The sequence below is a fragment of the Chenopodium quinoa genome, unplaced genomic scaffold (genome assembly GCF_001683475.1).
Source record: "Chenopodium quinoa cultivar QQ74 unplaced genomic scaffold, ASM168347v1, whole genome shotgun sequence".
NCBI classification, from domain to species: Eukaryota; Viridiplantae; Streptophyta; class Magnoliopsida; order Caryophyllales; family Amaranthaceae; genus Chenopodium; species Chenopodium quinoa.
In genome coordinates, this window is record NW_018742244.1 from 2,453,913 (window position 1) to 2,466,062 (window position 12,150).

A 12,150-nucleotide genomic window follows, 5' to 3' on the forward strand; every position below is an offset into this window, starting at 1 on the left:
AAAATGTCCAAGAGAGCTTATGCAGTTATGCGCAGGTAAGCTCCAAAAAAGACTGCATTTTTTGTTGAAGTTGTAGATCTCACGCACAATGCATTGTAGCCAACTAAGACTAGTTTTGTCTTCTTAATTTGCAAGCACTTCTACTATATAAAATATCTATGGATTGAATGAAATACACTTCTTAGATAGCATCATTAGTGATTTTGCTAATGTGTAAATCACTGATTTTGCTAGATGATGTCAGCACATCCTTTTATAATCAAGGTTGATAGCTTTGTCTCATCTTGCTTTCTAATAATACTCTGTAATGGACATATATTTTCATTAGTTGACAGCACAAGTCAAATAATATGAAACGAAGGTAGTATTTTTATTTGACGAGTTCTTCAGAAGTACCCTATAAAGCTACAACTCTGAAAGTTGTCATGTGGGGTGCCCACGTCAAGTCAAGTAAACGAAAGCAATTTGTCCAAATTGTGGCCTGATTTACTACGAGTGCTTTTATGTCAGACACCTAAAAACTACTCATTCATTCACCATGAAAGCACTTAATTATTGGCAACTTTGCTTCTTCTCGTACTAGCAAAGTAGCAATACAATGGCATTATCACTCCTCTCAATTATTCATATCACATTCATTGCACTAAGGAAAATTAAACATTACGCGTTATATGTCAGTACATTATATTTGCCCCCACTGCTTTTACTTTTTACTTTGATGTGATCTTTCTGTGTTAGAAATGGTAGTAAATATACAATTTTACTACTACACAAACTATACTGGTTTGAGAAAATTTAAGTGGATAGAGGGATTAATTAATAAATAAACTACTGTAAAAATTTCAAAGAGTAAATTTGAATGGGATTAAAACGCCTGTTATTTTCAATTCAGTTCTGTTAAGTACAGTTTAGCAAATTAAAATAGGTCCTAAATCCATATGAGTAAAAAACGACAAATCAGTAGTCCTCCGATTCAAACTTTGCTCATTCATAGCATGCTTGAAAAAAAACGAGTAGCTAGGTAGAGTACGAAAAAAAGTAAAATGGCTATAACTTGATGGTTCAAGACAGCCTGTCTTTCAATTATTAGGGGAGAAACAAGCCTGTAAATTTGGTGTGTTTTGAAAAATCATAAACATTCACACCTAAAAAACTTACTCCCTTGTTGAATCCTCTGCATTTCCCTGCATTCCTGAAAAGAAAAAAAAAAACATTAACACACAAGAGAGAAGAGAGAGAGAGAGAGAGAGAGATGGATGTGTCAGGAGGTCTTTCACTGGTGCAAACAATCCTTCAAGTGTTTGGTTCCCCCATTTGGACGGAGATTGAATCTGTGTTGGGTGTGCAATCTCAGCTTGAAAAACTCAAGCTCACCATGTCCACCATCCAGGATGTCCTGCTTGATGCTGAAGAACAGGAGCGGCGGCACCACGTTTGTCCCTCCCATGTTGAACGTGGCATACTTGTAAGGCTTAAGGAAGCTCTTTACCAAGCTGATGACTTGTTTGACGAGGTTACTACTTTTGCTCATCGCAAGAAGCTCATGCCTGGCAACAAATTGAGTAAAGAGGTATCCCGTTTTTGCTCTTGCTTTAATCAGCTTCGTTCTGATTTCATTTGGTCTCGAGAGATCAAAAGCATCAGGGAGGAGTTGGATGATGTTGTCAATGATCATCAGCTTGCCTGTGGGATTAGACACTCGGTTGATTTCGTGGACAGCCGGGTAAGAAATAACCCAAGGGAAACTCACTCCCATGTGAATCTGGAGAATGATGTGATTATTGGGAGGGATGATGATAAGAGGCTTTTGATTGATACGTTACTAGACACTACTGTTGAGGAGAATGTTTCTGTTGTCAGCATCGTTGGGATTGGAGGTTTGGGGAAAACTACTCTTGCTCAACTTGTCTATAATGATTACAAGATTAAGAGAGAATTTCCGTTGAAGATGTGGGTTTGTGTCTCTGATAATTTCAATGTCAAAGCACTTGCTGGTCAAATCCTTGCAGCTGCAACCGACCAGGTTAATCAAAGTGATGGCTTTACTATGGACCAGCTTCAGATAAAGCTTAGAGAAAGACTTGATAGGAGCAAGTATCTACTTGTTCTGGATGATGTTTGGAATGAGAATTCTGAAGTATGGAGGACAATGAAAATTTTGTTGGTTGGAGGTGGGAAGGGTAGCAGAGTTTTGGTAACTACGCGCTCTAAAAAGGTAGCTGTTGTCATGGGAAGTTGTTGGACTCATGAATTGAAGGGTCTCTCAGATGAAGAATCTTGGAATTTGTTTCAAAGAATGACGCTTGAACCGGAGCAACATCAAACAGAGGCAAACTTGGTTGATATAGGAAAAGAGATTGTTCGAAAGTGTGCAACTGTTCCACTTGCCATTAGGGTGATTGGAAGACTTCTTCGAGGTCAGGATGAAAGTCAGTGGCAGAATTTGAAAAATAACTTGGAAAATATTATACAAGATGAGGCCAATGGCATAATACCTGTGTTGAAGATCAGTTACAATTATCTTCCATTCCATTTGAAGAGTTGCTTTAGTTACTGTGCTGTATTTCCCAAGGATTACAAGATTATCAAGGAGGACTTGATATGTCGTTGGATGGCTCAAGGCTTCATTATGCCATATGGGGAGAGTTTTGAAGATGCGGGTGACAAGTATTTTGAGCAGTTACTGCAAAGGTGCTTTTTCCAAGATGTAGAACGAGCCGAAGATACTGAAGAAATTGTATCATGCAAGATGCATGATCTGATTCATGATCTTGCCAAAGAAGTAGCAGGGACAGACATATTGTTGTGCACCTACAGCACACGAAATTTTAACAAGAAAACCCGCCATGTATACATGGATGAAACTCATGAAAGTACCCCTGAAGATATTGTTGGTAAGTTGAGCGATATGCAAAGGATGCGTACATTTCTATATAGTAGAGAGGGACCAAGGGATCGTAGTTTCTCTTTGAAACCGTTTGTGGAGGGTTTTTCAAACGTAAAATATTTAAGGGTATTACGTTTGAATAATTTTAAGAATTATGAAGGATTGGAAGAGTTGCCGAGCGGGATAGGTGAATTGGTGCATCTAAGGTATCTTGACCTCATCCATTACCAATCTTTATAACTTGCAAACATTAAAGTTGCGTAATTGTGATGCACTAAGAACGTTGCCAAGGGAGTTGAGGAAATTAGTTAATCTTAGGCACCTTGATATTTATGCTTGCTGGAAATTAACACACATGCCTCCAGGGATGAATAGTATGACCTCTCTGCAGAAGCTGACAATGTTTGCAGTGAGTGGAGGTGCAACAAGCAATGCAGCTTGGAGTTGGAGGTCAACGGATGGTGTTGGTCAGCTTGAAGATTTGGATGATTTCACCAATTATACTCGCACTATGAAAATTATAGTTAATGAAGATGTAAGATACGATGCAGTAGGAAGGGGAATGCTATTGAAAAGTCAAAATTTGCGGGAAATTTGGTACTTTTGGAAATTTGCGTATAATAATACAGAGGTATTGCTACAAGCCTTAAAACCCCACTCTAATCTAAGAAACTTAAGGTTTACGTGCTATCCAGGAGTGAGGCTCCCAACCTGGACGATGAATCTCAAAAGCTGTCTTCCAAATCTTGCTAAAATTGAGATTCGAGATTGCAAAAGGTTGGAGCATCTCCCAATGATGAGTCAACTGCGTCATTTGAAAGTCCTTGGATTAAAAGAACTGCATGGAGTGGAGTATATGGAGAGTAGTAGTATTAATAATGGAGATGATAATGAGTTGGTATTCTTTCCATCCCTTGAAAAGCTGAAGCTTATAAAGATGGCAAATTTGAAGGGATGGTGGAAGCCATCAACATTGTTTGTGGGCTCATCAATGAATCTCAAAAGTTGTCTTCTAAACCTTGTTGAAATTGTAATTAGTGATTGTAATAGAGTGGAGCAACTTCCATTGATGAGTCACCTGCGTCATTTAAAAGTCCTTAAATTATATACTTTGGAAGAACTGGAGTATATAGAGAATAGTAGTTATATTAATAGTGGAGATGAAGATGAGTTGGTATTCTTTCCATCCCTTAAAACGATGTGGCTTACTCGCATGCCAAAGTTGAAGGGATGGTGGAAGCCATCATCAGAATTAGAATTAGAGGAGAGTGAGACACCGCAAGCACCAAAACTTTCTGGTCTTGAGATAGAAAAATGTCCAGAATTGACAGCTTTTCCTTTGTGTCCGGGACTGCAACAATTGTACTTAGAAGATTTTAATGAAGCGCTGGGCCCAATTATAAGGGAGACTACCCAGCAAAAGGAGGAAGGACTACATGGAAGTTTGAGGACAGTGGACATAGATAACGTGGCATATCTTAATTCTCTACCCATCCGATCTTTCCACCATCTTTCGTATCTCTGTTTTCCAGTGACCAGAAAATGAAGGAATTTAAAACAGGAGAGGTGGGTGAGGTGTTCCGAAGCGGCCGCCTGTCCTCTCTTCGCTCCCTTGATATTTGGCGATGCTATAATTTGAAGAGTATATCAGGACGAGGAGTGTGGGACCATTTCACTGCCCTGGAGAGTCTGTCATTGAGATTTCTTTATGAGTTGGAATTGGAGGATGAAGATGATGTCATCAACAACAAAAGCACAGAAGAAGGATGCATTCATAATAATAATGAAGGAAGTGACGCAGAGATGCCATGGAGATACCTTGCTCCCACTCTCCGTTCCTTGACATTATTGGATCTGCCAAAGGTGGTGAAGCTGCCAAAGGGGATTGGATGCTTATCATCTCTCCAATCCCTGAGAATTACGCATTGTGAAAAAATTAAAAGAATGCCAGAAGAGATGCGCCACCTCACCTCCTTAACCAAACTTCATATAGGGGGATGCATCCCAGAGTTAACGAAGGAATGCGAGAACAAGACTGGCGCTAACTGGTCCAATATCCAACATATCCCCGACATTAAGCTGGGTAAGAAATAGAACAAAAGAATAGGGGTTGTTATTGTCTTTTCAATTGAGATTCTGCAACAATTTTTAACGCTGCCTGCTTAACCTTTTTTTTTATTTTTATTTATTTATTATTATTTGTTTCAGGTTTATGAAATCATGGCAACAAGAATTCTTTCAGTCAATGTTCATATACAGCTCTACTGATAAAAGGTACGGAGTAATATCTGATTGTGTACAAAAAGGGTGTTAAATGATAAAGATGAGAAGGATTTTTAGTGCAAATATTTTTACTTACTCCGTAATTATTATGGAAATTAAGTAAAAATTGAGGATATATTATTATATTTCTGTGTATAAGAAAATCCTTGAATTTCTTACCGGGCTAAATCAGTCTAAGAAAGCACATTATATTGTTTTTACCGTTTGCCCATTCGGCACTGTACTAAATTTTCGGGGGTTGAATTTTCAATTTTTTTGAAAACTGCAGTGAATTTTTTTGACTTTAGAAGTATTGTGTATGTTCATCTGACTACCTGATATCGTTTTGTTAACTTCCCTTTCTTATTACAAAGAATGATGGGGTATTGGGGTGTATGTAATATTTACATGAATGGCCATTTCATAAGTCTACTGCTATATTTCTTTTGTGGCATTCATGCTTCTCTACATAGTACATAGGCACGCACATAATGATGGTGATAATAATGAGCCCGATGCAAGTAGGGGCCTTTTGAAGATCATAAACTAAAAGTCAGGAACTACCAACTGAAGCAGAGAAATGTTCATAATAAGTAACATAAATCAAGTGATCTTGCTGTATCTTTATCGTTTTTTGAAGCTTATATAGGTTGGTTAACTGAGAAATTCCAGGAAATGGAGTACATGAAATGCAGGTTTTAGTTTTTGTCCTTGCTGCCCCTCCCCTCCCTGTTTGTCTGTATGTTTTTTTTTAATCTCGTCTAGTTCTTTATAGGTGCTTGATGTATATTTTGGTCTTTTATTCAGCTTTCATACAAATCGAATATCAATGAAGGGGTGATATTACATTCTGCTTGATAATGAGAAAGTGTGCAATGCGTTAAGAAGTGTCTAATCCTTATCTTGACAGCACGAACCTTAATATTCACTCCTTAATGGAGAGTTGAAGTTGCTGATTCCTGTAAGGCTGGTGAGTAAAGTAACTATGTATATTCTGATTTAGCGCATTAGTAAAACCATCAGTGTTGCTTTGGTTCTTTTCATTGGATCCACGTTTTAGGCTAATTGGCAAGTCTTGTAACAGTTCATTTGAAGTTTTGAACTGGATTATTGGAAGGCCTCATTTAGGTTTATGTTTTGCTTGCATTTCAGAGACGAGTACTGATAATACATCAGAATCTTGATCAACATCTTTCTTTGACTTCAGGTTTGGCAAGTTTGTTGGTGCTATATGATGCATTGGATGCTTCAATTCCAGGAAACACATGGTGCTATATGTTTTAAGTAGGAGGGGTAGTAGAATTGCAGTGATTACTCGGTCAAGAGGTCTGGCAAATATTGCAGGAAGCCATCAGACACGAAACGAGTAGGCCTTTCTAAGACTGTCTTGATATTTGATGTAAGAGAAGATATTGTGGCAACTGTGCCAACGTTCCCCTTTCCATAAGGATCGTTGGAAGTCAGCTTATAAATCAAAATGAAATCAGGCGGCAATATCTGAAAACACTGACTCAGCAATTTAAACAAGATGAGAACAGGATCGCATCTGTGACTCTGCGTTGAAGATGAGTTAAGTAGAGTTATTGTAGAATGTAACAGAATATACATGATTTAATTCATGATTTTGTTAAAGAATTAACAAGGATTGTGTAAAATTATATTCAGTTAACATTCTGGAAAATAGAATTGTTGTCCATTCTTCAACCAAGATGAAAAGGTTGTGTACAATTTTACTGAAGTATCCCCTTTCCATCAAGTCAAGCTTAAATGAGCAGATTCTCAAAATAAAAATAAAAGCTTAAATGAGCAGATTCTAAAATTTAGATGTTTAAAGAATAATGCTATATTTGATTTTGGAAAATTTGCAGGAAAAATTTAGATGTTATGATGATAAGCTCTCAGTGCTACCCATGTCCGTTGACCAACTCTGTTAGAGACCAATTTTTTGCGAGTTTATAGTAAGTCAACTATAGTCTTTCCTCATGATTATACATCAGCTATTGTGCCTATCACCTTCCAATCATTTCCAAAGGTTTCTAATCAAACTAATAAAGTTTTTGGATCTTCTGTATTATCTGATTTTTTTTCACTAATCTGCTTTTGTAGTGCTCTAAACAATATCTGGATACAATGGATACAATCCAACACAAAAGAAGCGTATTTACATGTATGTTAGAGCAAAGCTTTGGAGCAGCAGACATAGATTTGTTGTCTGGCATGAGCAAAGTACCCGAGACGCCATTTCACAAAGGGGCTAGAATTTTATGATGTTGCTTCTTACAGACTTTATTTTCATCGGGCTTCTTACTTCGGTCTGACGGTTCGGTTTGACCTCGGTTTGAGTCGGTTTCGGTTTGAAGCGGTTCGGATTGAAACGGTTTAGTTTAGCTGGCAGGTCGGTTTGGTTCGGTTTGGGTTAGTCACGGCTCGGTTTGGTTTCGGTTTATTTCTTTGCGGTTTAAATTCGGTTTGGGTCATAAGCGGGTCGGTTTATAAACGATTCGGATTATGTTGGTTCGGTTTGATACGGGTCGGTTAAGGGGGCGGGTTTACCCGGGTCAATGTCAGTTCGGTTTACAAACGGTTTGGATCAAGCCGGTTTGGTTTGAAATGGGTCGGTTTAGGGGCGGGTTTACCCGGGTCAATATCGGTTCGGTTTATAAACGGTGCGAATCATGTCGGTTCAGTTTGAAATGGGCCGGTTTAGTGGAGGGTTTACACAGTTCAATTGGTTCGGTTTATGAACGGTTTGGATCATGTCGGTTCGGTTTATAAGCGGTTTGGGTCATGAATTCATGATTGTTTTAAAGATCGCGTCATGACCATGATTTAATGAGTTGATACTTATAATACGATAAATCGATAATTAAGAATGTACAAGTATTCAATTAGATTGATCAACAAGTGTTTTAAACTTTTAAGTTTTAATGATCAGATATGTAAATATGTTTATCGATTGTAGTACATACCAATAATTCAATGAGGCAATGATACTTATGATAGTATGATAATGATACCAACCGTACATTCGTACGATATGATATACATAATAATTAATCTATAATTACATATACATTAACAATATCGTATTGAATCAATTTCCATTTCCAAACATTGCATTTCTTATAAATTATAACTTACACGAGATTAAATGGATTCGTTATTTAGTTTGTTACTTTATTTAGATTATTAACTCAAACAACTTAATAAGTTAAATGGACGAAATCACGAAATCACTAATTAAAGCGGTGATGAAATCATTATGCAATACTAATGTACGAATAGTCAAATATACAACGGTTAGATTGAATGCCATGAAAAACAATGGTTAGATTTTCATTACTTTATTAGTTATTAGTATTACTTATTAAGTTATTATTAGTTTATTATATATATATACTGATATACAGTCACAGACTCACAGATACATATAATATACATATAGAGATGTCAGATATTGATGTGCATTAACTCATTAAGTCATTAACTATGTCGTATTGAATCAATTTCAATTTTGAAACATTTGCGTTTCTTACAATTTATAACTTATAAGTAATAAACTAATAATAATAATAGTAATAATAATAATAATAATAATAATAATAAATAATAATAATAATTATAATAATACTATAATAATAGTAGTAGTAAACTAGTAATAATAATAATATTAACAAATAATTATACTAACAATAATAATAATAATAATAATCCCTCAAAATAATAATAATAATAAATAATTAAAAAAAACGGTCAAAAAGACCTAGAAAAGCACAAAGAAAAATCTAGACCGTTAGATCTAGATGAATATTCTGGAATCTACAAAAAAAAAATGAACGGTTAGATGTTGAGATTGAATATGGACGGTTAGATCAACTGAACAAGTAAAACCTAAACCTAGAAAAAAAAAACCACTCTATCAGCCATTCAGCCGTTTTACTCACTCATAGTTTCTCTCTCTAACTTCTCAGTTTCTCACTTTTCGTTCTGAAATTTTCAAGAATCTCAAGCTCAACTTCTCAACTTTTAAAAATCCTAATTAGGGTTTTTGTTTTCGTTTCATTTGTGTTTTGGATCTACATTTCTGATTTCTCGCTTTACATTCTCGTTTTTTTGTTTTTTCAAATCTTCCTCTCCTTCAATTTGAAGGCTTCAAGCCGTCAAAAGTTCAAAACTCAAGGTATTTTTTTGTTAATTTTTGTTGTTTTCGTTTTGATTTTTTTCGTTTTTGTTTCGGTTTGTTTATTTAGGGTTTTTGTTTTCGTTTCATTTTTGTTTTGGATCTAAGTTCTGATTTCTGACTTTTCCATTCTCGTTTTTTTTTTCCAAATCTTCCTCTCCTTCAAGCCGTCAAACCTCAAGGTAATTATTTGTTAATTTTTGTTGTTTTCGTTTTGATTTTTTTCGTTTTCGTTTCGATTTTTTACTTTTTTTATTTAGGGTTTTTGTTTTCGTTTCATTTTTGTTTTGGATCCAAAGTTCTGATTTCTAACTTTTCCATTCTCGTTTTTTTTTTTTTTTTTTTCAAATCTTCCTCTCCTTCAAGCCGTCAAACCTCAAGGTAATTTTTTTGTTAATTTTTTCGATTTTTTTCGTTTTCGTTTCGGTTTTTTTTTTATTTCAAGTTCTGATAATCTACATTCTTGATTTTTTCTTTTGATCTCCAGTTCAGGCAGTTCTCCATCTTCAAATCTCCTTCAAGCCATCAAAGGTAATTACTTTTTCCTTTTCGTTTTTTTTTAATACAGTTTTTCTGTTTTTGTATTTGATTATTGTTGTTGTTCTTGCTTGAATATAGTCGAAATATGCCTAAAATCTGTTGTTGATTGTATTTTTGTTTTTTACGGGAAAATGGTAGATTTGTGCTGTTTTGTTGTTTATTATGCTCGATTTAAAAGTAATGATGATGGGTTGTTCAGATTATGTGGTTATTGGCTTTTTTACCTAACAAAAGACCAAATTGTGTCACTTTCTGCAGTTATGTGCATAAAATAAATGCTAGTTTAGGGCTAGTAAAATAAACATCTCATGTTTATTTATAGGTTCATAATTTCATTGGAAACTTTTGAAAAAGTTTAAGCTTTTCTTATGTATGCTTTTTTCTTTTTGAGGATATAGGGGTAAACTTTTGCCAAAGAATGTTGAGGCATTGGTTACCACCCAAAATTGGTGCCGTGGTTATCAAGCGGATGTTGAGGAAGACGTCCTCCTTATTGGTAAAGAGATTGAAGCCGAAAGTGCTTCATCTGCATAACTGGTATTTGTGTCTCATTGTGGTTTATTTTATCTTGAAAAATCGTTGCCCTTGTCATTTATTTTCAGACTTGCTGGCAACATTTTTCAAGACTTTTAAAATCGTTGCCCTTGTCATTTATTTTCAGACTTGCTGGCAGCATTTTTCAAGACTTTTAAAATCGTTGCCCTTGTCATTTATGTTGAGACTTAAATAGTTAAATGTATTTTGGTACTTGCTGGCAGCATTTCTTAAGTTTTTGTTAAAACAACCATTGCTCAGTGATGTAAATCTGAGAGCAATTTTAAAAAAACAAAAGCTATAATTTTGAAGTTGCTTGAACTTGTTATGAGCTGCTGCCTGCTGGTAGTGCTTTTGCCTTTTGGTTGTTGTCTCTGCTGAGTTGTTATTGCCTATATTGTTGCTTACATGAGCTGGTTCCTGCCTCCTGCCAGCTTGAGGTGCTGTGTTGCTGCCTTTTGTGTTATGAATTTATGATAAGTTTTGTTGCTGCTGTTTCTTATGCTTGCTGTTTTAATTTTTCTTGAATCATCGTTGCCCTTGTCATTTATGTTGAGACTTCAATGTATATGTACTTGCTGGCAGCATTTTTCAAGTTTTAAGTTAAAACAGCCATTGCTCAGTGATGATACGATAAACGTAAATCTGAGAGCAATTTTGAAAAACAAAAATAAGTTCCTGCTGAGTCTCTTCTGCTTATATTATTCCTTGCTTCTGATAAGTTGCTGATCTGTTATTCCGTGTGCTGGTTCCTGCTTGTTGCTGCTATTTCCTCTGCTCTTGGGTGCTGTGCTGCTGCTTCAAGATTCTGCTTCAAGATTCTGCTCCCAAATCACTCACATTCTCACTCCTCCCTTCATCTTATAATGTATCATTTTTTGCAACCCTAAACTTGATGATGTTTCAGTTGATAAATCTGAAATCTAATCTGGGTAGTAGTGATAGTAGTTTCATTATGTATTGGTATATGTATTGTGAATTTGGGAATTTTAATCAATGAAAATGGTGACTTTTTTTAATTGCTTGTTGATATTACTCTAATTTCAATGCTATTTATCTGCTGGATTTGTGGTAATGTTATGAAATAATTGTGGCTACAGATTTGGGATGCCTCCGTATTTATTAAAATTCTTTTACTTAATATCTGGTTTAATATAAGAAAAACTAAAAAAATGTGTTTTATAAACATTTTAGTCCTCCCCTTTACAAAATACTTGTATAAGAAAGTTTTATAAAGTGATAATGTGAATGATTGTACGCCTTATTGACTAGTATAGTAATATTCTAATGCTTATGCCACTTGTGTAACGCAATCTCATACATCTCCAATCTTATGTTACCTTTGAGGCTTTGAGAGTTATTGGATGATCATGAACATCAAGGAACAATGAAGATAATTTGGGTGGACTAGCATTATTACTGGAATGAAAATGATACAAATGATATATCTTGTAATTAAAATAAATAAGTAATCTAAAACGATATTAATAATGTCGTTGGCCTAGATTTAGGTGATATAAACCTTTGTATAAACCTAAGCCGTTTGATTAGATCTACATTTATTAACATTAATTGTATTTACTATTTAGCCATTTAGGTTGTAAATAATTCAATTTGAGTTAAGCAGTTTGTAATCGGATCAGTTTAAACAGGTTGCGATTCGAAAACAGTTCGATTTTAACGGTTTAACGGGTTATGGCAGTTCAGTTTAGACGGTTAGCGGATTATAACGGTTCGGTTTATACGT

At 35.3% G+C, this 12,150-nt stretch overlaps 1 protein-coding gene across 2 annotated transcripts; it reads left to right on the top strand.

Annotated features, from left to right (window-relative positions):
• The first annotated feature begins 809 nt into the window (after positions 1-809).
• Positions 810-6,952, top strand: LOC110740077 (putative disease resistance protein RGA3). Of its 2 annotated transcripts, XM_021920575.1 has the most exons (4): positions 810-4,970; positions 5,096-5,161; positions 5,957-6,119; positions 6,357-6,952. In XM_021920575.1, exon 1 carries the CDS (start codon positions 1,253-1,255, stop codon positions 3,125-3,127), a length of 1,875 nt encoding a protein of 624 aa, XP_021776267.1. In that variant the 5' UTR covers positions 810-1,252; the 3' UTR covers positions 3,128-4,970; positions 5,096-5,161; positions 5,957-6,119; positions 6,357-6,952. The 2 variants fall into 2 exon arrangements, with proteins under 2 accessions (XP_021776267.1, XP_021776275.1); XM_021920583.1 differs by lacking the exon at positions 5,957-6,119.
• Positions 6,953-12,150: the final 5,198 nt, after the last annotated feature.